This window comes from Gavialis gangeticus, unplaced genomic scaffold (genome assembly GCF_001723915.1).
Source record: "Gavialis gangeticus isolate Ggan-Ray unplaced genomic scaffold, GavGan_comp1, whole genome shotgun sequence".
Taxonomy (NCBI): Eukaryota; Metazoa; Chordata; order Crocodylia; family Gavialidae; genus Gavialis; species Gavialis gangeticus.
The window spans coordinates 22,428,914-22,456,763 of record NW_017729011.1 but is presented as its reverse complement, the minus strand read 5'-3'; the positions used below and the strand labels follow the sequence as shown (position 1 = coordinate 22,456,763).

At 47.5% G+C, this 27,850-nt stretch overlaps 1 protein-coding gene across 3 annotated transcripts in view; it reads left to right on the top strand.

Moving 5' to 3' along the window:
• The window catches only part of KCNT1 (potassium sodium-activated channel subfamily T member 1), a 218,196-nt gene that overhangs the window by 138,112 nt on the left and 52,234 nt on the right, over positions 1–27,850 (top strand). For all 3 annotated transcript variants that reach the window (XM_019510827.1, XM_019510828.1, XM_019510829.1), the window contains exons 4-15: positions 2,855–2,954; positions 7,994–8,050; positions 8,673–8,721; positions 9,137–9,196; positions 11,676–11,750; positions 12,670–12,753; positions 13,478–13,572; positions 17,326–17,506; positions 18,921–19,085; positions 20,060–20,196; positions 23,032–23,095; positions 27,205–27,313. In XM_019510827.1, coding sequence (XP_019366372.1) covers positions 2,855–2,954; positions 7,994–8,050; positions 8,673–8,721; positions 9,137–9,196; positions 11,676–11,750; positions 12,670–12,753; positions 13,478–13,572; positions 17,326–17,506; positions 18,921–19,085; positions 20,060–20,196; positions 23,032–23,095; positions 27,205–27,313 — 1,176 coding nt within the window. The remainder of the gene's footprint in view (positions 1–2,854; positions 2,955–7,993; positions 8,051–8,672; positions 8,722–9,136; positions 9,197–11,675; positions 11,751–12,669; positions 12,754–13,477; positions 13,573–17,325; positions 17,507–18,920; positions 19,086–20,059; positions 20,197–23,031; positions 23,096–27,204; positions 27,314–27,850) is intronic.

Below are 27,850 nucleotides of genomic sequence, written 5' to 3'. Positions count from 1 at the left end.
AAAATGACCATGAATAAGTTTGGCCTGGAGATGTAGAAGATGATTCCTATCCATTGGAGCAGTGAGGTTCTAGAGTAGCCTCCTAACAGGAGTTGTAGAGACAAAAAAACCACCACTCTTTTGAAGATGAAGCTCAATAAATTAATGAAAAGGATTGTGGTATGCGTTTGCCTGTGACAGGAGGGGCCTGGACTGGTTGAACACAGAAGTCCCTTCCAGGCCCACATTCCTATGTAAGCCCATTCTTTGCAGTGAGTCTGTTGCATTAGCAATGAGCAGCACAGTGATGTTCGTATGCATGTACCCCGAATGCAAGAAGTCCTCTCATTGGGACCTAAGCACGCATATAGATGTTAATCCAGGGGGAGTGCAAAGCTGAGACTGCAGGTTGGGTGCATTTGGTTTTGCATGTGCACCTTAAACAAGGCCCAGTGCTAGCAGGCATGATTGTCATGGCATTTGGGAAACTCTCTGGCATAGCCTGATAGACTTCATTGTCCCAGCCTCTTTCAGCCTTGGGCTAAACATTTGAATTTTTACTGCTTACTCTGGCTGTGGGCAATACCTATCCCAGGCTAGTTCATATTGAAGCTGAGGGCTCTGTGTCAGTCCCACATGAGCTCCATCCACCTCCCGTATTTCCTTGTCTAGTGCTAGCACCACGAGCAAGGGGCCCCCCTCCTCTATTTCAGCCCTCGTGCCTCTCCTCTTCAACTCCACAGACCAGATTCCACTTGAATACCTTTGGCTTCAGTTTCTGTCAGAGATAAAGCATTAATTGCCTGGAGGGAATTAACAAGTGAATTTATAATTTCATGTTTCCTTTTGATTGGTGCATCTCGTGTTCTTGTTAAATAGCTGGAGTGTGGCAGGACAGGGTGCCCAAGGGAAGAAGCATTTAATGGAAATGTGGTGAATTTCTAACTTGCAATTTGAGTAATAGCCTGATGATCCGGCTGGGGAGAGGAGGAAGTGGATAATGTGACAGGTTTTTATCTCCCATTTCTCCTTCAGCAAGGCATTAAGCAAATGGCGAGCAATGGGTGGACTTCTCTCATTTATAAGCGACCTTTTCTTTTGTTACAGGTGCCAGCTTCTTCTGGGCTAAGAAGCCCACCTCCCTCTCCAACATTTTGGGGGCCTGCAAAGAGTTGACTCATTTCATTTATTCCCTTTTTGACCTTTGATTTCTTTGAAGCTGTGTAGGATGCCGAGTGAAGCACGCAAGCCCGGAGAAAAGTTTGTGCAGCACTCCGGGTCTCCTGGAAGCCACACTAGCAGCCGGAAGGGCAATGATTAGGCATCCTACCACGTATGCTATAATAAGTAGCACAAATTATGGTGTTTGTTCATTCTTGCACTTAAAGAATAATGGATGTTTTAAATACTAATGAAACAGATATTCCAAGTATGGAGTGCGGCTGACAGGGCTTTGGTTATTTTTGTATCCCATCATGAGCAGCGTGGTCTTTTAGAAAGCCTTAAATGCGGAGTTCACTACAAGTTTCTGGCAAAATCAGCAGGGTTTGCAAAGGTCGGAAGGTAAGAGTGCATTCAGAGACCTAGGGCCAGACCACACCGCTCTGCCAGTTTAGTCAGGCTCTGAGTCTGTGCTCCGGCATGCCTGCAAAAGTGAATTAATAGTGCTGCCTTTCCTTCATTTCACAATATACATAGTAAACCCAGTCTGTCCCCTGTGTTTTCAGTCGCTGGTGGGTGCAGAATTCGATGCCAGGTGGAGTTGTTTCCTTCAAGCACATGTCCCATAACTGTCAAAAGCCATTTCCAGTGAAAACCATAGACCTGAAGCCCCCATTTGATGTTGCACCTGTGCAGAGCCTGGCTGAACTTGAAAGCCCCCGCAGTCACCCACCGCAGACTTCATTGCAGGACTGAGGACATGTTTCGCACTTCTGCAGAACTGGTCGAGCCTCTGGAGCAGTGATCCTCAACCTGGGTGCCTTGAGATCCTTTCAAGGGTGCCATGGGGCACCACGTAATATTAGCGCTGTTAGGGGTGTAAATGCGATTTACAAAGATTTCAGAGATTGGGGGTCGGACTTGATGATCTGCTTAGGTCCCTTCTGACCCTAGCTACTATGATACAAATGGAAATCCATCATGCCAACAGCTTACTGACCTGCCGTTGTGGTCTCTCTGACTTCTTTGCAACAGAAGAATTGTTCTAGTATTTGTCTCCAGTCAAAAAGCAAGTGAAAGCTAAGAGCTGGCATTTTCCAAGGGGGACCTTGAGTTTAAAGAGGGATGCCTTGATTCTGACATAAGCTGCCTTGAATCTAAAAAAGGTTGAGAACCATTGCTTTAGAAGCTTGACTTTTACAAGTGAAGGTCCGTTGACTTGGCAGGAGGTGCATCCCCTTCACCTGGTGCAGACGTAGCCTGTGGAGCTCCCTGCCACAAGGCAGAGCACAAGACCAGACAAGAAATCAGGATTAAGAAGCAACTGGAATTCATGTGTCTAGGTGGGGAGTTATAACAGTAATAGTAAAAACAATGTGGGGGGGATCTAAAACCTGCTGCTTCAGGGATCAAGCCAGCCCTTAACTAATGAGGGTCAGGAGAACATCTTCATGGTTGTCAGGTTCTCACAAAGTGCAGGGCTTGTTGCAGCTCCCACAGAGGCATCTGATACTGGTGGTGGTGAGTGACCAGGGGCTGGGTTGCATGGTCTGCTTGTCTCATCTTGAGTCCAGTGACCCATTCGATTGCCCTACATGCGCGTGCATCTTTTTATATGTCTATGATATATGAGCAGCCTTGCATTGGGGATCTTTTACTGGCTGTGTGTTTCCCTCTTTCACTGCCTTTTCACCCCTTGTCTTTTCTGCTACAGGCCTGAGGATACGGCTATTCAACTTTTCTCTGAAGCTTCTCACCTGCCTTCTCTATATTGTACGTGTCCTGCTCGATAACCCAGCAGAGGGGATAGGATGGTAAGTCTGTCTGTCTAGTCTGTTCACAGCTAACCTCAAGTTTTGTTAAACTTCCAATAGCACATCATGATTTGAGCCAACAAACTATCAATTCATGGATCTGGAAATGCTTTCAGATCTTCCACTGTATTTGCCCTTCAGTGGCCAGTAACCAGTCCCAGATAAAGGCAACTCATGTTCTGTCCTCCACACCATAGTTCTGCATCTGCAGATGGGAAATAGCAACAGGAGAACAGTTTGAAAAGCAATTTCTATGCTAAATGTGAGGACTGGTACTGGTATTGGCAGTGTGTTTGTTTCTACCTCGTTTCCTGTTGCTTTTTACCCAGGCAAAAATAGGGCTGTTTCTCCAGCCTTGTTGCATTCTCTCTTTTTAAGTTGTTGTTCCTCTAATATGCATTTTTTTGGCCTCTTAGCAGTTGACTTGAAATTAAGGTATAGGGATACTATTGCAAACTGTATAGAATTGCCATGCCATGCATGCACTATCAGGTCTAGCCACCTGCACACCCATAGTATGCAGAAATCTGAACCAAGGGTTTTCAGCACTGTTATAGATGTCCAGAGCTCTGCTCCTTGATCAAAGGGAGATGTTCCTGCATGTAGATCCGTGTGATTTCATCCAGAAGACGATAATGGACACTGATTAGAGCATTTAAAATTATTTCACCTAACCTGCCTCTAGCAGCATTTCTCTTATGCAGGGGTGGTATTTCTCCTTCTGGCCTTTTCTGACTATCTTCTTCATCTAACCTACTCCTAAAGGATGCTACTTAAGCCGGAGGTATTCACTTACGCTGCGTAGCTGGTCCAATAAAATATATCACCCTAGGAAATCCTTGCCTCTGACTATCTTAAATATTTAAAATCCTTGTTCATTCTTCCCACTCTGTTTTAATTAAAAAGAAAATCCCCAGTTATCTAAATAGATTTACCAAGTGGAAGAGAGAATTCCTGTAACCAGCACTACAACCGTCTGCCTCTCCATTTCTGCCCTCCCTCCGCCTTCACCCTGATTTATCCTCTACTTGCAGTGATGATGGGGACCATAAATTTAAATGTCTGAGGTCTTCTCATCTGATGATCATTACAATGACACATCTTTTATTCTTAGTCTTACTTTTACTCTGATTCTTCGTCTCAGTCTTATTATGAGAATCAGTTATGGTGGACATTTTATGTCAGCCTCCTGTGCTGTCATTGCTATTGGACTTGAAGTCATTGGACCCTGCAGAAGTTGGACATTTTTAATGTATGTTTGTTCAGCTACAGAGGACATTGATGGACCGCGCGGAGTGGGATGAGCATGGGTGTGTTGGGAGACGGGGTTGGGTACCCCATCTTGGAGATAGGGATGGAGATGGTCTAGAAGAGACTCTGTTTCCAGACACTGAAGAACTATTTGCCAAATGTATTTTGCAACACAGCTGTCATTGCCTCTCCCCGCGGCCCTTTTCAGCAAGCCAACCTTTCAGCTGAAGTTGTAGAAGTACTTCTGATTTCCCTTGAGTCCTTAGAAGTTCTGTTTGAAATCCATTCAGACATTTCTGATGTAAGTGGTTTTTTTCCCCACCTTCATCCTCTTCCTGGAAGGGTTGAAATGTCAGTGATGCATGGAGATGAAAAATAAAGCTACGTGTTAAGGAACAGGGGAGCGCTATCAAAGTTTTTCACAGTGGGAAATGGCAACGCATAGTTCTGGATAGCTATGTATCTCTTCATCAAAGAAGTGAATACAACCATCAGTCTGTGCAACACTTAGTAGTCGAGCCACTGTCCTTGCAGACATGGAAAGGAAGCAGTGTTAGCAAGAATCTCACTCCTGCTGTAGTTAGCAAAAATACAGGGTGGATGTCTTGTGGCATCTTGTCATGCCTCATTGTCTGAGACTCCCTGAAGCAAGTGACTGTGTTCCCCAGCCTTTCACGACGCACTTGAAAATAAGCTGGATGGGAATTTCAGAGGACAGGAAGAAACATTATCCCAGAGTCAGGGAGAAACATTGTCAGTCGGATTTTTCCGAACATGTGAAATTTTTGGGGGGTCAAACTTTCAAATGATGTATTGCAGCCTGTTCTATAAACTGGCCAAAAAAACAGCAAGAAAAAGAGAATTTCATTGACAAACCAAAATATTCGTGACAAGCGAAAGTGTTGCAGTTCTGGAAGGCCATGACAGTGCTCCATGGTGTCTTGTCCCTTCATCTCCCTTGGTGCGTTGTGGCGCTGGCTGGCACGTGGAAGCCGGTAACACCTGAGTTCCATCTTCCATGAAGCCCTGCAGCAGCATTTTCAGAATATACTTTTTTTTCTCGCTAAAACCTCCCATTTTTTTCTCTGAAATAAACCCATTTCCTGATTACCCTGTTATGGCTGCAATTTTGCTAATAGGTCAGACAGTGGGTTTGTGTAGGATGGTTTGGATAGCGTTGGTAGGGGGTTGGTCTAAATGACCTGTCACGGTCCCTTCCAGCCCGACTTCTCTCTGAGTCTATCATCACCTTTAATTTGTATTTCACCGTTTCCCCTCCTGGTGTGTTGTGACCCTCTGCTCACAGGTCTTGTTTAGCAGTGACAGGAAAAAAATATTCTGCGTATGAGCTCCTTTCACCTCCGACTTCAAAACGACTCTTCCATTTTACTGAAATGCATCATTCAAATTGCCTTTGGACATGGTGCAAAAGCACAAGATTTCAGTGCCGTGCCAAGCAAATGTTTTCCGTATGTTGACATTTTTAAAGGCTCTGACTCTTAAGTCCTGATTGAAGCCTTGTGAAAGGAAATACGCTTGGCCGTTTCGAGACCTGAGCTGACAGGCAGTTAAATGCCCCAGCTTTGCTGTTTCCATTTTGCATTTCCTTGTTTTGTTGACTCTTGAGAGAAAAGCAACGTCCCTGCAGCTTGATGAGAAGAAACAAATTCCAATTTCTCTTGCCAGAGAAAGCCGGGCTAATTAGAGACCCTCTAAAATCGCCTTTGCTCTTTCTAGGTGGATGTAGTCCTTTATGTCTGCCTACACCAAAGAGCACATTTGGAAGAGGGACTTCATTACAAGGGGCATTTGCATTATCGAAGGGTGTTTTCAGATCCTTAGGACTTGATGGGCACAACTCGTGCTGCCACCAGTAGAAACTTCCTCAGCCTGACGAAGGGTTTTTAAACTTAAAATTTTTTTTCCCAACTATTTAAGTTGGTCTACTAAAAAATAAATCCACCCGAAGAACCTTGTCTGCCAATAGATTTTACACTTAAAAAGAAGAACTAGCAGCTTGTAGCAGAAACTCCTTCCCCGGGTTGGGACAAATGATCAGCCATGGGCACGTAATAAAAGCTGGTCAGCAGCACAAGTGCATCCTCTCTTGCTGAAGACCTGGCTTCTGTCCCCTCCACATGCTTGTCGTTGCTGTTTGCCTGGCTAGTTATTCTGGAGGGCAGCTACCTTATCCTAGAAATAAAAGATCCATGGCATCTTCTCTTTGCAGTGATGGTTTATTCAGAGACAGCTCCAGCAATGCTAGATTTGACAACACTAACAGCCATCCCTGGGGAATACCTATGCTCTACTTACTCTTAGCTCCCTGTTGGTCTTCCCCCTTCATTTCAGATCACTGCTTCTGCCTCTATGGGATGTACAGCCCCTTCTTTGCCTGCTGGAGGACAGCTGCCCATGTCCTTATTCAATAGGGGGATGACTTTCAAGACATCCGAATGACTTCACCTTTAGGTCCCATTGAAAGGCAATAGGTTTTAGGCAATGGGATTTAGGCGCTCTGGAGTATGTTACCCAATGATGTTTTCAGCATTGCGATGGAACAGAGATGACAGCCCACAAGCCCAGAGGGGAAGCCAAACCTGCCGTTTATTCATTTATTCACTCTCTGCTGGCATCTGGCGCACAGCGTTTAGACTTTTAGAAACCCGTTATCATGCACTAATGAAAGACCCAGTTGATTCCTCAGCCCAGTGGCAGGTGTCCTGGAAAGGGTATTTGCAATGAACTCTTGCAGTTCCTTATAACATCACAATCCCTATTTTCAGCAGGGAGCTGCCTCCATAGTAAATTGATCAGAAGGGCATAACTGATTGCCACAGTATCGAAGCGTCTCCCAGTCTGTAGCAGGTTTAGCTGCACTCCACGCCGTGCGGGATGGAAGTGTTGTTGTGTCAGCCCCACGTGATGGGTACCTGTCTGGCCCCTGGCTCACTCAGGGTCATGTGGGTGATCCACAGCAGAGCAGGGCTCTCCCATTGCCCTAAGCTAATGACCTATTATAGGCCCCATCTTCCTTTCCCTAAGTGAGCAACTCGCTTTGCACCAGAATCAAATGGCCTTTTCGAAGCCAGCTGTATCTTTCTCAGATGTGTGCATGTCTCTGAAATGCTGGTTGGCGCACTGCAGTCGTCTTCTCTCTCTCTCTTTCCTCTCTGCTCCCACAACCCACTTGTCTAAGATGCTTCCTGGGGAAGAGTTACGCTGTCTGGCGCCAAACGCATGTGCCAGACAGGATGATTCATGTCTTGCACGCATTTCCATTTCCCTTCCTCAACATCTTGGGGTTCTTCGAACTTGGTTCGTGGTCAGCTGTCCCGGAGAAGGGAAAGACAGGCTTGGTTTTATATTCTGTTGCCAAGAATTTTAATTAGTGGCTCAGCTTTTTACTTTAGATTGCCCTAGGGAAAAATGCTATTAATTTATGTTTCTTTGCCTGCTAAACCAGTGCAGCGAGGTTACCTGCATTACCTGGTCTGGATACAGGTTGCGTGCCAGCAGCTCTGAGGAAAGTCAGTGGGATCTAGAGCCCTTTGACTTCTGGCGCTGTGAATTAAAAACAACACTGAGAGCTTGGTAGGACTACTCATACTAAACCACACTGCATATAGGAGGGGTTTCTGCAGTTTCCAGCATCTGCCTCCTTTTTAGCACACTATTTTTTGTGTTGACATGCCTTGCCTTGCTTCGGGAGGTTAAGAGGCAAACTGTGTTTAGCCATGACGTCAGACTGGTTGCATCTCACCTGGTTTATGTGTCTCTTGTCTTAGCTGGGGATGCGAGAAGCAGAATTACACGACCTTCAACCAGTCCACAGATATCAACTGGTAAGACGCTAACAGCCTGCACCTCCAGCTCTGCTCTAGCTGCTTGCTGGGAAACCCAGGGCTGTGAACTGATGCTTGATGTCTGCTCATAAGAACCTCTTGTTCACAGAGATGCATGCATGGGGGCCCTCGCACATAAGCATGACTTCCCCAGTTGCTCCTACTTGCATGCACATATCAAATGCTGAAAGGTGGGAGGCTCTCCAGAGGCCCCTTTGTGGCTGCTCTCAAGCCCACTGGAGATGCAGATCTCGAGAGAGACAACAGGACTGTCGTGTTTGTGGGTTTGCGATCAGGAGTGGGGTGGTGGAGCACGGCTGAGAAAGCCCCTGGGCTTAGATCCACTCTCAGGGTCTCCCCAGGGATTCGCTTTTTGTTGCTAACATTTTGGCAAAGGGAACTACTGTGAATTAGATGAGCCAAACCCAAACTCTAGCTCGAACTAACTCCCACCAGAGGAAGAGATTCAGATCTGGATATAGACTTTTCACCTTTGAATGTGAATATTATGGCTGCAAAAGCCAGCGCACAGCTGATGTTTGCATTTCAGCTTTTTCCCTTGGGCAAAGCAACAAGTTAACATGAATGCCAAGTTGGAAACTGTTTGATTTTTTTCTTGCAGGGCTCCCATCTTATGGGTGGACAGGAAAATGCCACTCTGGGCCATCCAGGTGAGTGAGTAACCCTGGGGTTACACTTGTCCTCCACAAGTTGTGTGGGGTTGATGTTGCTGAAGGTTTATGCTCTCTGGGAACGTGCAGGCAACGGGATGGTTTGATTGGTCAGTGAGGCGGCCTCAGACTCTTTAGATCAGGGGTCGGCAATGTTTTTGGGCACCCGCAACCTCAACTTGTAAGATGTTGGCATGCCAAGGGTGGGCAGCAGGGAAGCCACGAGGGGCCCAATCCTTGTTGTGGCAGCACAGCCTCAGCCCCTTCCCCTCTGTCCAGCCCAGGGTGCACATGCCAAGCAAAATGTCTTTGTGCGCCACAACCTGGCACCCATGCTGGGGGTTGCCTACCCCTGCTTTAGATGATGCTTCAAACCGAGCCCCAGACAACGTTTTTCTTTGATTTTATTTTTCAGGTCAGCATTGCTTTAATCAGCTTTCTAGAGACCATGCTACTCATCTATCTCAGCTACAAGGTAGGTCCCTCCAGAGAATGGAGCATGACCCCCCCACTTCCAGCTCCCACTGAAATCACTACAAGTCCTTACTTCCCTTTCCCTGCAGCCGTGGGTCTGCTGGGTACAGCTGGGCAATAGCTTCCCATACAGCTTGACTGCGGGTGGTTGGAAATTAAAACCTGGATTAAATCTGCAAGTGGCCTCAGTCCATTATTGTGGGTCAAAAGGAAAAAAACCAACCAAACAAAAGCCAAGCCCCAAGTACTTCGGGGGTTTCAGAGTATTAAAAATCTGGTGCTGGCTCTGGACCTGACCTCTGCAGCTGGAGTTTCATTTCTGATGCATTTTGAGTTTTCCCAACTCTCACTCATCACTGAGACCACTGAACTGAATCAACAGGCTGCTCTGCAGTCCCCACACCCAGGGAATATTCCTGGGAGAGGAGGCATCAAGTAACTTCATGAAGAAAATAGAAAGTTTCTTTGGGGAACTGGGCTGCAGACTCCCTTCCTGCAGCTTTGTCACCAGGGTTCAGTCCTGGACGGTGTCAAGTGCCTGGACTAGCAAAGCAAGTGACTGGCTTTGAGTTCATGAATCCTACTGACTTCAGTCCGGCATGTGCATACTCTGCTCTGCGGGAGGCCCAAGAGCCAGGCCTGTGGAAGCAATGAGCCCATGGAGAGCCGGTTTATGGCTTAGCAAAGTCTAGTAGAAATATTTCCTGTATTGGGGCACAGTCGGCAGTCCATGGGAGAGTTGGGAAGAAGCAAGTGTAAATGGTTCCCAGTGGAAGGACATTTGTTAAAGAGGCCTCAGCTGTTACATTAATATTCGATATCATTGTCTTCAAAGGACTGGCGGGAAGCCACAAAGCCTGTAATTTCCTTTGTACCTTGAGTCATTCAGTTCACACCAGCCATTTTATCTCCTTTCTATCAAATTCCCTTGACCGATTTTTTGTCTGCCGTCGCCACGCGATCCTCATCACCACTCAGGCAATTGCATTACGTCCTGCATCATTTTCTGGCATTTCCCGCAAAGGCGGTGATAGCGGGGAAGGGGCCTTTTTGGAAACCACATGGCTTTTTTCTTCTTCTTTGTGCAGCCCAAATCTCCCCACCTGCCCGTTACCCTGCATGACTGTTTGTGCCTAAGGACCACGGGATTCGTGTGGTCTCATCCCAGACCAGGAGAGCCACCTTGTGCTGATAAGCCCCTTTTAAAATCCATGGTGACAATCCCCACCCCCAACTTTCAGTGGTGTTGTGATCAGGGCAGGGTCGGGGCACACTCATGGCATGGTGTTAATGAACCTTTTCCTTGCTTCATTTGCTCTGCGGATGAGAAGAAGTCATCTTTGTGCAGGCCTGTCAATCTGCCCCCTTTTATCGCCGTTCTTCAGCCAGCCAAAGAACTGTGGCCTCCATAAATGCAGGACTCTCCAAGTCCACTGCAGCATTTTTCCTTTTTTTTTTCTGACCCATGATCTTTCTCCAGGCAGCTTAGGTGAACTGGATCTACCTGGATTCATGAGCAGCCGTCCTTTTGGCTAGGTGTGAGCCCCGTGTGCATTTTCAATGAGATTTGCAACCCTCTCTCATTGCCATGTGTCTGGGCAGGTCATTTGATCCCTAAAATTATATGTCACTCTAATCAGATGCTTCCACTGTCTAGCGTTTAGTATAGCGATTCTGTGAGCACACAGCGGAGAGAGGGAAGGGGCTGATTTTCCTCCCCTCTATAGACATTTCCACCAGCAAAAGTGAGTGCAAGACATTCGTTGTGGTCACATTTTGCACTGAAGTAAATGAGGCAATGGAGGATGAGATCCTACTGGTGATGTGTGATTGTGAGAGTTGTGCGACTAGGAGATGATTCTCCCCATCTTCTATCCTGCACTCACCACCAAACCATTGTGCAGACAAGAAAATGTATAGCAGCAGTCAGGCCGATTTCCTTCGCGCGTTTGATTCCTCAGCCTACCTTTGCTCTATTCGGCCCCGTGCTGGAGTCTGCAAGCAGGGAAAGCACGGTACCTTTTTTGAAATACAGCGTGAAATCCTTTTATCTGCTAGGGCTTTTGAATGAGGTGTATGTGCTTTTCCCCTCCAGGCAATGAAATGTCAACAGGTTTGTTACTTGCATTGTTGTACTATTGAGGATTTCCATTATTGACCTCCAGTGGTTTGTAGCTTTTTGCAAGAGGCCATCTGGACCTTAGTCCCTGGCTCAGGAATACGCCTTCTGAAAGCACCTACAGATATGCTTGTGTATTCGTTGTATGTATATCCAATATGTAAAATATATACAAGGAATATGAATGTTTTCAAATGCTTGATGAGTTCAGAGTAGCTTCTGCCACTTGCTGTTACCTTGTGCCTGCTGGAAAGTGCCCGGTACCCTTCTGCCTTCTATAATGCAGGAACAGTTGGAGGTGATTCACATTGTCTTGAATATTTTTTTAAGACTACTTCATTAACATTGGTCCCTTCTACAGGGAAACATTTGGGAGCAGATTTTTCGCATTTCATTCATCCTGGAAATGATCAACACAGTGCCCTTTATCATCACAGTGAGTATTGGCTATTGACACTTTTTAAACAAAGCAGATTTCAGTAAATACTACACTTTTATTATGGAACCACAAATAATAGGGGTCTATCCAAGACAGCAAATAGAGCTAGCCATTTTTTTTGTCCCCAAATTTTTGTCAATGGAAAATGACAGTGAAGTTGTTTATAATGAAAAACCAAAGACCAGAAACTTTTCAGTTTCCAAAAATTAATATATATTTTTTTCTCTATTAAAAAAAATGAAGCTTTTCTTCCCAGGGGAAACAAATGACATGTTTTCACTACTCCTTTTTGGGCAACAAAGAAATATTCATGGACCCAAAAAGCTTTGCAAGAGTTATTCAGGCAATACCATGTTCAAGGCTGCCTTTTTTTAAGGTTTTGTGTAATTGTAGAGAAGGTATAGATGGCATCCTGTGTGCCTGGCTGCTCTGAGTGAGCAGATCCTGATGGCTGGGTATCAAGGCTCCTGCACCAGCGCAAGGCTCAGTGCAAGATCAGGGTAACATTTGTAGCCACAATCCAGATCCACTGGTGGGAGATGTGGTGTGGACGGGAGCTGGGTGCTCGTACAGCTCAGTCACCAAACCTTGCTTCCGGCAAGACTGAATTCTGGCCGCCGAATCCACGAGCGCCAACCAAGACTCGGGGAAGTTGGAGACATCGCTGCTCTGGAGCTTGGCTGTCAGGGAGCGCATAGATCAGCGTAGCAGAAAGGATTGGGCACCACTTTGCAGTCCTGGCGGAGGCCCATTACACCCCTGTGTCCTCTGCCAAAATGCTGGAAATGAGATTCACAGCAGCCAGGCTAAGAATCGATTAACTGTTCAGAGCTTCCTTGAAAAAAGCAATGTTGATTTGATGAGTTGTTTTCCCACCCCCCTCCAAGCCAACCTGTAAATAATGGTTGTTTTCTAGATCTTCTGGGCTCCTTTGCGGAATTTGTTTATTCCGGTTTTTCTGAACTGCTGGCTGGCCAAGTACGCCTTGGAAAACATGATAGTAAGTAGCTGCAGATCACCGCAGCCTCCTTCATTAGTCAGAATAGCATTGTCTTAGTCTGCTGGCCGCTGCTTACCGTCTGCTTGTTTTACAGTTTCTCCCCGCATAGGAATGGCTATTTCAAATGTCCCCAGCCGTGCCTCAGCTCTGGGAATAGCCCAGTGCGCTCTGATTTCCAACTCACATAAAGAAGCTGGTGGCTGGACTGGCTTGGGAGCTGGCTCTGGGGAGCCTGTTGTCCTCTTGATCATTGGGCTGAAGTGGGGGACTCGGGGTGACCCTCTGGGCCCGGCATCGAGCTGCTCGGTGTCTGCAACGGAGGCCAGACTTCCCCATTCCCAGCAGCTCCCAGTAGAAACCTCCCTGGCAGGTTTTCCAAGCAAATCCTCCTATTCTTCCTTCCACCCCCTCTGCATCCACCTCATCACACAGGCTGGAGACCTCTGCTGCCTGCTCTCCTCCCACACCAGGCGGTCACTTGGTCATCTCTGTCCACCGCTGCATGCACCAATGCCCTTGTTTCCCCTTGGGCTCTCCCCTCAGCTGCATTCGGGGGTGATCAGAGGTCGCTGTCAGTGCAGAAGTGAGCTCAGACTGGGGGGCAGACTGGGCAAATCCTGTTATTTATGTGATGCCTGTCTCATTTCTTTCACCCCTTTTTGAAGTCAGGATGCTGCGGGGTATAACTGTGTCTCCCGCTGAGCGAGATGTACCTCTTTTCCAGAATGACTTGCATCGTGCCATACAGAGAACGCAGTCTGCCATGTTCAATCAGGTGCTGATTCTCATCTGTACCCTGCTGTGTCTTCTTTTCACGGGGTAAGTGATCCCCTTCTCGCCCCGACAAGTGACTTAGTTGCCGGAAATATGTGTTTTTAAAATATGCAGCACTGATTCATTTAATAGAGGGAAAACCTTGGGCCCATCCTACAAATGCTAATGCTTGTGTTAAGCTTGAAGTGCCGTAAGTGGTCACAGTAGGGAATAATGTGAAGCACATGCGGGTCTTTGCCGATCTGGGGGCTTCAGGACAAGGTGGTATAGGATGGTCTGACCTGGGAGTGGCAAAGCTATATTCTTTCTGGGTCACCTAGGCATGGCTCCTACTTTGATCTACCTGCTTCATAGAGGAAATTGCACAAGGCCTTACTCGGGCTACAGATAACCCAGCTTCCTGGGCAGCAAGCTGAGTCTGGAGGCTGCATAGCACCCTGGTGGCTTTTCCACCTGGTCTATGCAAAGCCGCAGCCTGAAGAGCAATAAGACAAATAGGCCTGGGTCTCCGATACAGGCAGCTCAGCAAAACCTCCTCATCCTTCCCTTCATCTGACCTGAAGTGACACTCCAGACTTTTGGAAGGTCACAAATCACTTTTGTTGTGTATCATTGCTTCTGCTTCGTTAACTTCATTGACAGAAACCAAAGCACTGTGGCATTAGAGTCACTAGGCGCAAGAACTGCCTGCGTGCGTGTTGGGTACATGGGCATCCATCCCATTGTGCATCTAACTGTCCATTTGCTTGAGCATAAGCCTGACTTAACTGCAGAATTGCAGCCTCTGCTTTTCTGTGTTGAAAGCCCGGGTGTCCTGCTTGCTGTGCGCCAATACAGTTGTAGCATCGGTATGCTTGGTTTCAACTTTCTTGGCTGGTTTTTTTGGAGATTGATTTTAGAACAAAACACTTGACGGTGTAGTAAAATCCCATACTGCTTGAGTTACACTCCTGGCTAGTAAACCATGATCATGGTTTGTGTGGTTGTAGTGACTTCTTTTCGATTACATTCTGTCTCGTGAGATTATAGGCAGGTAAAGCCCTTATCTCCACATTGGCTTCAGGCGCGGGGGTCTTTCTGCTTCACCCATCCTGAGTTTCTACTTCACACATGACTTTGGCATGTGGAGAGACGGAGCTGGGTTATTGCCTTGCAGACTCTCAAGGCCCACACTGTCTTCTCCACCTAAATAAGCAGAACTTGGCTCTTGGAAGTACTTGGCTTTCTCTTTTTCCCAAGAGCACTGGCCAAATACGACTTGAAAAGAAATAAGACCTCCCTTTGCCAGCTGTACGGTGTGTTGATGCCATTCACTAAAGCAGCTCGATAGATGCCGGTTTTCAGTTGTGCTTTGAAGGATGATCCCTCAGACGACAACGTGTGGCAAGATACAAGGTGGCCGGTTGCACTTCTGTTCCCCATGGATATGATCTGAGGCCAAATGCACTTTGAGGTAGTTAGCAACATTGTACAGCTGCTGGGAACAAAGGCAGAAGATCTATTGATTTTTTCTGACTTCTTTCCCTTCCCTTCATCTCTGCACAAAATGACTGGTTTGCTTTTTAAATAGTAGGAAGAAATATTGCTCCCCTCTGGATGGCCGTGTGTTAACAGTCAGCTAACCTAAATGGATGCAGTAGCCCTGGGATGGTTTAGAGCCGCCTCTGTAATTGGAGGCAGAAAGGCAAAAGCCTCTTAAGTGCAACAGTGCCTTTCTTCCCGTGTACTTACGCACCTTCCTAGGCGCTGCTTTTGGGTGGGAAGAGTCTTCCTAACGCGCCCAGCCCCAGGGGAAATGCGCTTGCAAGGGCCTCTGTTGAGATAGCAGAATTTTGCTTTTAAAGGGCTAATGGAAAAGCCATCAAAACAGAGTCCGTAACTCGTGGACTGCACTTTCCTAATGTTATTCCCTGCTGTCTTTGAGCAATCAAGAACAGCGTGGTGCAGGGAGTTGATTTTCCATGGCATTGAATGGCAGCTGGGAGGAGGCTTCTCAGTGCAATGCAACCACTTTGAAGCTTGCAGCAGGGATTTGGCAGTCTAGGCCCTGAGGCTGGGGAGCACTGCATATCCCAAGAAAAGCCTCATCCTCCACAGCTGTTTGTCCAAATCCAGTAAGATTTATACATCTGTCCATCACCGGCTGTATAGGGCAATCTGGTGTCAATACTTTGCCTTAGTTATTCAGGGCACTGCTTTCCAGCAAGTGTGAATTGGTTTTGGCTCCTGTGGAGCTGCCTCAATTTACACCAGCTAAAGCTGGCTGTAAATCTTTACAACCCATTTTTATAGGAAGTTTTCTTTAAAAAAAAAACAAAGCACAACAAAGCACAAAAGCTGTATTTCAAGCCTGATCTTTAGAGGTGCTAATGCCTGATAAAAGAGGCAGATGCTCACCACTGACTCAGAGCTGCTCCTTACCTTACTTTGTCTTCCTGCGCAGTCAGCTTCAGGCAGATCACTTCTTATTTTAGGAACTAATTATCATCTCTAATTACACGATTTTAACAGAAACTTTTTAATTGGAGCATGCCAGGATCAGGGAGGGTATTGGGGAGAGGTGGTTTATGGAAATGCGTGCGGCTCAGAGCGGAGCAACAATTGCTGCAATGTCAAGGGCAGCGCCAGTAATTTTTTCCCGGGGGGATTTTGGGGGGGGGGGCAGTCGCTCAGCATTGGCAGCTCATGCAGAAAGGTTCCCTGCACTTCGCGGTTCCCCTGTTTGTCTGTAGGAGGTTACCATGGCTGCCAAGCTCACGTTTGTCTAATATGCCAGGGAGGCATGTGCTAATTAACTGAACCTATTAGCCTGCGCGTTTGAAACAAGAGGGAGCTTTCCTTCTAAAAAAAGGGTTTTTTCCTTCTCAACTATTTAGCTTAGAAATGGGTCTTTTGCTTTTCCCTTCTGGTTTGTCTTTCAGTCTGAACATACCAACTATATTAGCGAGTGGAAAGAAAGTGGTGCTGCTGGGGGTGTAGATGCTTTAGGACTTGCGGCTCTTTTGGAATAAAACCAAGCACCTCGTATTGAAGGCTAGTCAACTTTTGGACTTATCTGTGTGCTTCTTCCTGTAGCAGCACTGCCCTCTTTGGTCTAGATGTATTTTCTTTGGCTCTTGCCTGGCACTAGAAGCAATTTCTCAGGTAGCTTCTGGGACGTTTCTATTAACTGTGATGGACTTAGAAACTCTGTGTGTGCCGAGTCATCCTGGCTGTTCTTGAGGTGAGAAGCTATTTGGCTTTGCCAGGTTTATTTCGGAAGAGAGCTGCAGGCAGAAGCGGTGGGGTTGGGGATCCAGCGCAGGCTCACTGAAGAGCCGTGCCTGAAGTCACTCGTCTAATTGAGAGCCCGTACCGTCTTCTGAGTCACACCGACGAGCGTGGTCAGGACTGAATGAGTTTCCTGTTTACCTTGCTGCTATAATCAGCTCCTAAAGTACTCAGGCCTCCTGACTCACAGCTCTTTGCCTCCCACCTGCATGCTTGACATATACACGGTTGCCCAATGCCTAGACTTTTGGGCCATGGTCTGATGAGCATCTTTGCAGAGTTGGTGGCTTATCCGAACCAAACAGGTGCTCTGAAGTCAAGCCGACTGATGCCTGTGCAACTGCACTGACAGTGCTGGAGTTACACTGGGGATGCATTTTGCCCCAGTAACTCCAGGCCAGGCGAGACCTCTTTCCAGAGGCCAGTGGAGGAGACTCCTCCCTACAGGGCAGGGTGAGCAAACCCATCCCTTGTGGGCCGTTGTCTGCAAGCCTGATTGATCCCTGTTCCCTTTTCCCTCTTCTCCAGAACCTGCGGCATCCAGCATCTAGAAAGAGCGGGCGAAAACCTCTCCCTCTTCAAGTCCTTTTATTTCTGCATTGTGACCTTCTCCACAGTGGGCTACGGGGACGTGACCCCAAAGATTTGGCCCTCGCAGCTCCTGGTGGTTATCATGATTTGCGTAGCCCTGGTGGTGCTGCCTCTCCAGGTAAGATCAGGCAGTGAAAAGACGGCTCTGGGTTAAGAACGGCAATGCTTCTGGCACGCCGCAGCTTGGGAAACACAGCAGCGGGAGGGTGTTTTCCACCTGGCTAGCCAGCTGAGTGGGAAGCGGATCAGAGACAGAGAAAGTCTCCACTTCAAGTTCAGAGGGAGCTTTGTTTCCGCTCTGCTGGGGAGCTGTCGACACCCTGCAGAACTACCTTGCTGGATGCAATACATTTGGGACAAAACAAGCCAGCATTGCCGCTCTCCCAGCCATCAACACGATGCAGCAATGACAGCTTTTGGTCTGGAGCATTCCCTCTCTCTCGTATCACTTAATGTCAGGTGAGGACATTGTGGACACGCTCTTAGAAACAAGCCTTCCTCTGGGAGCAGATATCATCATATCCTTCCTTCTCCAGCTGTCCTCAGATAGAACAAGTACAAGAATGTGACTAGGCTGGCCCGTGTGCTTTAGCCGGGCGCTGGATCAGTGTGCTCTGGAAAGGCAGGATCTTGGCCCGGGAGGCAGCTCCTGCCAGGAAGCGGCTGAGATGTCATGTAGAGGAAGCCTGGGAATAGATGCATCAGAGCATCGCGAGCTAAAAAATGTCACTCGTTGCTGCAGCACACGAGAGAGTCACCAATGTAATGAGAAGTGCTTTGTTCACGCTGCATTGTATGTTCATGGACTGCGATCCGTAGCAGCCTGAGGGGAAGGCAAACTGGGCAACCATCTGGGGTCCCAAAATTTTGCAACGATTTTTATTTGGGGGGGTGGGGTGAATTTATTAAAAACTTTGTTCTGTCTTCAACTTACAAATAAATGGCATGGATAGAGCAAAGTGAAATCGAAAATGTCCGGCTTGCTTATAGGTCATCAAAATGAAGCCTCTAAGGGGCTCCAAATGACTCTTGCCTAGGGCCCCAGCAACCCTAAGGCCACTGTTGCTGTGATGCATTCTTATTTTAATAGATTTTAACAGGTTTGCCAAGTGATGGTTTTTGGGTGAGGGCATTGCTGTGTTGGATGTGTGTGTGGCCCCTTGTTGTTTTGCCTTTCAGGTAAGGCCAACACGGGCATGAAAAAAAGTCTCCAGGTTCAGAAAGGCAACGTTTCTGGCATGCCGTGGCCTGTTTAAAGCTCCAGTCTGTGTGCATGCCCACACACACCTTTCCTACGGGCATTTGCAAGGCCTCTATCCCAATAGTGTTTTGCACTGATTCACACCTGCATATTTTTATGATCCATGGATGGATAATATTCTCCTTGTTCCAGCACTTCCTTTAACCGTGCAGATCATCTGGGCAAAATGGTGGCTGTGATCACCATACCTGTGATGCACTGTTTGTAGCAATTCAGGCAAGAGGGATCTTTGACTAGCAGCTCTCAGTGATCTGTGCACTTCTGCTTGCAGTTTGAGGAGCTTGTGTACTTATGGATGGAGCGCCAGAAATCGGGGGGGAATTACAGCCGTCACCGTGCCCAGACTGAGAAGCATGTTGTCCTCTGTGTCAGTTCCCTCAAGATCGACCTCCTCATGGACTTCCTCAATGAGTTCTACGCTCATCCCCGGCTACAGGTAAAGGCTGGGGTGTGTTATTTCAGCCCCTCCATCATTAGCAGTTGAACCAGGGTCCTTACTTGGCTTGCCGTGTCATTAGTTCTGTGTTGCTCATGTTCATGAATGTGCTGATTGGCACCATGGAGCTGCGAGAAGGTAAGCCAAGGAAACCTGGCAGGGATAGATACGTGGGCAAAAGATACCAGAGCAACTTAACCAGTCTTCAGCATAACCTGGCAATTGGATTTAGTTCCTTGGATAAAGCAAACAAGCCAGGATGTGTGTGCAGCTTAAAAGAAACGTGTGCTGTTGTTATCAGTCAAGATCCGTAGAGTCCGCCCCTGCCGTGCTACCACAGTGTTGGCCACAGCTTTGCCAGTCCATCTCAGGATTTTCTATAGGCGCTAATGCTATAATATTTTAAGTGCATAGAAAATGCCTCGACAGATGGACATTGTTTTCTTTTCTGGTTGTAGAAATACAAAAGGTCTTTATTGTAGCTAATGCCTTTGCACAGTCTTGTTGTACCCAAAAAGGGGCCCACCGGCTCCAAGTGGAATATCCAAGTCTAGTTGCTTCTAGCTGCCCTGTTACTTTCCACTTGCCCTGATACTTTCTGCAGACATTGGGAAGTGCATTTGGGCCTCAGTTTATCTAGCAAATGAGTGCAACTTTCAGTCCAGCCCCGCAAACAATATCCCACCGCCTCCTGAAACTGCATTTCATTCCAGAACCCATAACGCATTCATGACCACAACCATCCACCTTGCACCTGGACGTTTAATTTCCTAAAATTAACTAAGCTCAGAGCTCTGCTCTTTTGAGTGTATCGCTCTTTAATAATTCAATAGTCAGATGTGCCTTCATTAGATCTGTTAAGCGATGGTCCTCCAATGGTCACATAATGCCAGATGCCTGCTAGAATCACCGCACGTGTTTGCAGAGCATCGTGCTACTAGGGTTACAAATCGACACGGGCTTCTGTCTTGCAGGATTACTACGTCGTGATCTTGTGCCCAACAGAGATGGACATACAGGTCCGGCGAGTCCTTCAGATTCCTCTCTGGTCACAGCGAGTGATCTATCTCCAGGGGTCTGCGCTGAAAGACCAGGACCTCATGAGAGCCAAGTGAGTCGAGAATTGGGTTGTACACAGCAAGACCCCCCCAGATAGTGGGGAAGGGAGGCAAAACCCTACAAAGCTCGTGTCATGATTACCAGTGCAAGACCGGTACTGTAGCATTGATTGCCTTGGCTACAAATCTTCTTAGATAGGCAGGGGAGAGAGGTTCGCTCCAAATGCTCCGGCAGAGAGGCCTCTCTCACAGATGGTTGGCTGTAACAGCAGTCAGCTAAATTGTAGATTAAATCCTGGCCCTTTTAGTGCAAAGCTCCATCCTGTAGTTAGAAACCGTTATTGGTAAAATGAATGCTCTTTGTGTGCTACTGCCTGAAGATTTCCAGATGTGAAGGCAGAAAGATGCTGTTAAGAGAAACTACCAACATCTTTTAGGGAGACTCGGAGCTCAGGGTATTTTTAGCTGATGCTCGCAGAAAAGCCCATGCTGCACAGTCCTGACACCATGGCCTCCCAGGGCTAGCCTGTTATCCCTGTCCTTGTTTAAACAGGCATACAAACTTCATGGACCACATCCATCCATTTTCTATGGCAGTACCATACACAATTCTTAAAAGTGGATTTCACAGAAGTCAACTGTAGCCAGGCTCTCTTCATCCTGCCGATAACAAGAACAAGGGAGATGTAATAAGGGTGCTTAAAAGATGTCTTGAAAAGCTGGCAATTACTAGCTCCTTTTGTATCCACATCCTAACCCAGTAGCCCTGTTTTCAGAACCTCTCCGCTTCACCGGTTGTTAAGGCGCCTGGCATAATGGATCGAAAAATGTTCTCATTTTTGGATTCAATACAATTTGGATTCAGCAGCCAGCAGCAGAACCTGAAGACAGTAATCCTGAAGACAGTATCTCCTGCAAAGCTCACAGTCTGGTTACCCAGGGCATATTTTTTTCCTGCAAGCTGGAAAAAAAGGGGAATAATATCCCTGGGAAATCCTGCTTTTGTGAACTCTTGACTCAAACTGCAGGCAGTGGAAAAATAACAAGCTTGCCCTCCTGGGCTTTGTTTCACTCTGGTTGTCTTTAATTTCCTGGGCTGCTTGTCTGTCTGCATTGCCCTAGAAATCTCTCCTGAGTGAGGTTCCTCTCTATGTCCAATAGTGCTCTGTGCTAGTGGAGGCCTCTTTGGAAAAGGGAAATTTTAATTACATTTTTTAAAGGAAGAGAGAAACTGTATTGTAAGCTGATGTGCCTGGGGGGAAAAGAGGTGGTATCACATTAGGTCTCTTCTCTACTAAGTAGTAGGTAACCATTGATCTTTCTGGATCAGGGTGTGTGCAAGAGACCAGCTTGCTAACAAAAATAGCTACCATTGCTTCCTCCAGGAAAGCCAGTGCTAACAGCATGCTTCAAAAACATGCACATACCCTGGTTCTGCGTGGGTCTAGACTCTAAATGCTGCAGCTGCCATCCTTTGGCTTTTGTAATGTTGCTGCCTTTCCTGCCATTGATGTGGCTGAACAGATGGGGGTGCCCGCAGAAAGTTTTTGGCAGAAAGAGCTGGGGGCAAACAAGTCCTCTGAGTGTGGTGGGCAGAGTGCAGGCTCTATGCACAGAAGGACTAAGGCAGGCATTTGGGAGGCAGAGCTTGCCAAAGGGCTTTTTGCTACCCAAAGCTTTGATTAACGTCCGGTAGCAGGAGCCAGGCAGGCCTGGTAACAGCTGTAGGTCTTTCCATCTCCAGTATTCAGAAACAGCAGGCCCAAGCCCAGGCATCCTCTGCTTTTGCTGAAGGTAGATTGGGTGCTCCAGGGTAGTCTGCAAGAAGGGCCTTTTACTCCTACAGGTCCCCTTTTGAGACCTAGCCACTGGCTTGACGCAAACTCAGCTCCATTTCTGGAGGGGCAGGGGCTTGGCTTTCTTCTGCATGATTGCAAGGGTTGGACATGGCACCTAATGTACAGCCAGGAACCTGGGTGCTTGTCTTTGTTGGGTATTTGGCCCCCAGGTGCACAGAGGAGATGCCCTAGCATAGACCCACTCTGGGGCAATCTGAGGATTTTATTACACAAAAGGCTCATATTTTAAAAGTTTTAGTTCATCGGAACAATCAAAGTGTCCTCATCTTATTAAACCTAAGATAGTAATTAAGCCAAGCCCAGGCATTGTTTAATCATAGACTCACAGACAGTGAGGTTGGGAAGGGACCGCAGGAGGTCACATCTAGTGTGACCCCCTGAAGCAGGACCAGCCCCAACTGCATCATCCCAGCCAGGGCTTTGTCTAGCTGGGTCTTAAACACCTCCAAGGATGGAGACACCACCACCTCTCTGGGTGACCTGTCACAGTTCTTCACCACCCTCCTCATGAGAGAGTTTTTCCTACTATCCATCCTCAACTTCCTTTGCTGCAACTTGAGCCCATTGCTCCTTGTTCTGTCATCTGCCCCCACTGAGAACAGGTTCAAGTCCAGGCTCGTTGTGAAGCCAGGTTTAGTTGCACCGTGGCTCTGTGTGGTGGGGGTGAAGCTGGGCTGCAGATCCCGAAGTGTAACGCACAGCGCCTTCCTGCACTAGCTTTCGTTAATGTTCTCATTTAGCAGCTTGTAATTTGTTGCCTTGCAATAATTACACAGGTCAATGTGAAATGGCCTTCTTGCATGAATTGTGATGCTACTAGCTCTGCTCTTGATTATAACCTGTTTATAGTAAAAGGGCTAGGATAAGGAAAAAAGGGCTGAGACCCAGGTGATGACAGGAGTATCCATATTTGTACCTTCTCTTAAATTGCTGAAATCTGGCCAGGAGACTTTCTTGTTGGGGCAGCATGAGAAACACCATCCTGCTGGATCCGCGAGACCCACATCACTGGTTCTTTTTGTCTTACAGAATGGATAATGGAGAGGCCTGCTTCATTCTCAGCAGTCGAAATGAGGTGGATCGCACGGCTGCGGTAAGACAGGCCTGGTTTTATTGTAGACTGATACTTTTAAGTCCAGCAGGAATGATTATGCTCATCGTGTCTGTCCTCCTGCATAACACAGGCCAAAGGACCTCTGTTGCCACCACAGTGATGGGGATGTGGTGGCTGGGCAGGAGCTGGGGGGACCGTACATAATCCCTCACTGATGGCCACTAGCTGAATTCATACATTCCCCTGGAGCAAGTTACCCTGCAGTGGTCTAGCACAAGGTTTTTTGCACCTTTTCCTGAAGTCTTTTGGCCCCTTTTGGAGACAGGATATTGGACTGGATGGAGCATGGGTTCGGCTTTCCTCTGCTAAGTGTCAAAAATATCCAGTGCATTTAGCAGCATGCTGTCTGCAGCTCCCCAGCCTGCCCTGCAAAGCTGGTCCATTGTGTCTCAGTGCTTTTATCATTTGTTCGTGTAAGAGGGATGATCAGGCGTAGGGACTTTGAGACTCAGGCTGATGTCATGAGCCAAAAATACCCTTTCATGTCATGCAACAGAAATATGCTCAAGAATGGGATGGTTAGTCTATAGTGGTATAGGCATGTTCTTTTAACTGCTGGGGTCCCTTAGTCGTGCATGAGCAAGGCAGTGAGAAGAGCAGCAGGTGGAAGTTTAGGATCGACAGAGTGGAGGGTCATCTTCAGGAAAAGTTAAATAGCAGAGAGTCTGTGATCTACCAATGCACTGACCCAACTCAGGAACAACAGCTTGGTTATATGAACAGAAGAGATGATCAGGGTCTTTCTGGCTTGGTCCTGGGTATGACTAAGCTGCATCCACCTGGAGGGCCTGGTGGCAACATGGTGGGACTACTCGTGGTGGGGTAGTTCCTATAAAATACCACCATGTTACAACCTCCAGAGTAAGGCAACTATAGGGCACCTCAAAACCCTGGTCCCTACTGCCTTGTTGGGTATTTCTTGGTTGGCAAAAAGCTAAGGGACATCACTGACAGAAACGCGCCCTCGCTGGGGCATTAGGCAGCCAGCAGTAGTTCTTCTCTGTTGCTTTGGCAGAAGCTACAGCCATCAAGGCACTGAATATCTGGACTTGATTTCTTTCCTTTGGATTCTGTCTCAGTGATCTAAAGGGGGGATAGCAGGTCTTGGGCAGCCTCCACCCCTCCATGCACTTGCCTAGGCATATGCATCAAAGGTCTTGGTGGGATGGTCATAGACCTCCTATGCATATGTCATGATCCAAAGGATCAATGGTTGCCTCTTACATGCCTGTCACAAAAACATTGCTTCTAGACCTCAGGTCAGTGATGACAACCTGCAGGCGTGGGATCAGGAGATCACCATCCCCCATACACACACACACACTCCTGGCTGCAGGGAAGGGATCTCCTCTCTGGTGCAGGATAAGAGGTAGGGTGGCTATGCAGAGGGAACCAGCAAGGCAAAGGCTGAGAGCTGCTGCATTCAAACATGAGGACGGACTGTTTTCCCCCATCCATGTCTGTGCAGCCAAGCAACTTCCAGCATTGCTCGCCAACAGCCGTAGCATTGTGTGTCCAGGCCAGGTGTGCCCTGCAGCAGTGCTGCTGGAGTGTCCTGTGCGTGGTGTGCTGCAGCCTTGCCAGGGGTGTGATGAAAGAAAGCTCTGCATGGATGTGGAAAGTCTCCCTGTCTGCTTTTCTCAGGGCTGAATCTTTGCTCCCACTAATCAAACTGACGGGACACAGGTGTCTCGTGAGAAGAGTAGCATCATCCTTCCTCCCTGCAGGCTCTGAACTCCTGGTCAGATTTATAGTGGCATCCCAGCCCCATCCTTGTGCCCACAGCTGCTGGTCCTGATGCCGTCAGCGCAGGGCTGTGGCTTTGCCAGGGCCTCAGCTGGGAAAATCGAGAGGAAAGTCATAACAGAGGAAATGTTTGTTTGAACACAGCTGGCCAGGGAGCGAGTTGTCAGGGTCCTGTCAGTCTCGCTCTGAGGAAGGAATCAGTAAAGACCTCAGGATTTAGTCCTCTGTGAATTGCCAAAAATATCCAGGGGCAGCTATAAATGGCTCTGGGATCTCATTCCTGGAGAGTTCCCCGCCGTGGCAGCATCAGTCTGTGCTGCACCTTCATTACAGAGAGCGGAGAGATATCAGTTGGTAACTGTGAGCAGAGAAGAGTGGAGAAATGTCCTCCACTTCCCCATAGTGGCCAAACGCGAGGGATAAAATGCATTTCATGGATGATGGCCTGCTGTGATTTGTGTGTGTGTGCTGTCCCTTGTCCAAAGCAGGACAGTGGCTGCTGGAGTCATTGCTCTGATCTGCCTAGCAGCCTGTGCAAGCATTTCCATCCATCGAGCAGGGCAGGGTTGGCAGCCTGCATGTGCAAGTTGTCCAGGTCAGAGACACGCTTCGGTGGAGGGTGACCACCTGACTTGCCTTTCAGTAAATTTTGAAGAGGAAAAGCAAAGTGCAGCGTGTTTTCTTCTGGCTCTTCGGTGCCTCTGCTGAGCCAAGCGACTCTGTCCTTCTTCTGCGATACTTGGTGCTTGTCCAGTTGAGTGCAGATGAAAAAGGCTTTTTGTGGGGTTTGGAGTAATGGGTGAGAAGCTGCCGGCTGGATCACTGAAGCACTGTGGTTTTTTCTGCTCTCAGACCTGGCTGGATTGAAGCTGGAGGAGAGCATTAGTTTGAAAGTCTAAGAAATAATTAAGGGCAACTTCTGCTCAGGCTTGGGAGGTTAATACCAGAAAACCAGTGTGTGCTTCGAATCCCTCAAATTCTCAGCAAAATAAGATCCCAGCCAGCCAAAAATCCAGTGGCAGACTCTGTGTGAGCAAGTGTTGTGGAGATAATTCCCAGGGCCCTTGCCTAGCCCTTGTCTCAGATCCTCCCACCTGGTCTTCTAGGAAGGGTGAAATGGCTGAGTGATCACTTTAACTGTTCATATTTGCACCACATCCCGAGCGTCTGTGCAGAGCATCTTTGCTGAATCCAGCAATGCCAACGCAGTTCAGGGGAACATTGAAGAAAAAGGCAAGGGCAGCTTTGGGCTTCTCAGCTCCATGATGTAGTACCCAGTACAGAGTGGCAGCCCAAGTGCTTGGGATGCTGGACCCTGCTCTGTCTTGTTCAGCCCACTTGAGTGTCCTGACCTTGGAGCTACTAGCTATTCTGGGTCCTTTTTTTTTTCTTTCAGTAGTAACCCCTTGACTGAACTTGGTTGCTTTCCAACACATAATAGGAAATCATTTAAGGACATGTGGGACAAGAAATTTTTTTCCCTGTCAGGCTCTTCTAGCTGCTTCTCAATGCCAGGCATTGCCTCCTTTTGTAACAGCAGGACCTAGCGCAGCCCTGGCTAGTGGACCTAGGTCTTGGCTGTGGCAATAGAAGATCAGGCGTCAAGACTAAGAGGTCCTGGTTTAGGCACCGTGAGACCATGAGGGAAGATGATGTTGTACAAGCGCTTCCCAGAGCGACATGGGAAGCACAATCTGCTCACGGCCGTCTGGACGGGGAGCACATAAGGGGATGTGATTTCCCAGGTGAATGCTGGGATATTTTTTGGCCTCTTTCTAGACCTGCTGCTTTTACTCTCCATCATGGAGGAATCCAAGCTTGGATACTAGAAACAGAATAAGTTTGGCACATGGCAGTACTCTTTGTGTAGCTTGTATGACTCAGATTGAATTATTATTTCCCACGATTTCCAATGGATCGTATCACCAGGTCCCACCAAACATTCATGTACACATATTGGTGTTACCTTCCTCCCAGTATCAGTGCAACCTAGAGTCCACCATATCCGTGGTGTGCATTTCCCATGTCCAGTTCTGTCTAGAGCAACTCAATTCCAGTTGCAGAATGGCATGCCCAGGCTTTCAACGGGCCCTTCTGGAAAGGTCCCTTTTGTTTTTTCTATTTCACTTCAAAACTCTGACAGGTTTTTTTTTACTTTAATGTTTCTGTGTTAGCAGCTACCAGGAACAGCTGGGTGCTTTAGAAGAGCCTGCTGGTGCTTGCCCTTCTGTGATTGCAAGAATATCACTTTTTAATTAAACTAAAAAACATGCAGGGGCAGGGACTTACCAGTCTACTACAGTGGTGTCTAATGAGTAGTTCTTGTCCTTCTCTTTCCTTAGGACCATCAGACCATCCTGAGAGCCTGGGCAGTAAAAGATTTTGCCCCCAACTGTCCTCTCTACGTTCAGATTCTCAAGCCTGAAAATAAGTTTCACGTCAAGTTTGCTGGTGAGTTTTGTACGGTGTAAGTGTGGGCTTGTTACACAAATTGCCAATTGCTCAAATCACAAGTGAGACCTTATGAGGGAGGCAAGATGCCATTTTTGTTGATTAAGCGCTTAATACACACACACACCCCTGCATTCATACCCCAATCTCTGTTCTGCGCTGGTATATGTTACCAGTCTTATCAGTGCTCAGATCAGCCTAGTGGCCAGACAAGTTGATCACGAATCAATTAAGGAGGCTTACTCCCAATGGAAAGGAGGGGTCATCACTAAGGAGGACTATTCAGCAGTTGCTCGGGGATATAGGGGAATGGTTAGGAAGGCCAAGGCAGAGATGGAACAGGGGCTGGCTTCCCAGATTAAGGACAATAAGAAGTCCTTTTTTAAATACATAGGGAGTAGAAAGAAGGCCCCAGGAAATGTGGGGCCCTTGCAGGACAAGACGGGGAATCTGGTTGTCACGCCAGATGACAAAGCCAACATATTTAATAACTTCTTTGCCTCTGTCTTCCTCAGTAAGGACCAGAACTGCCACCTC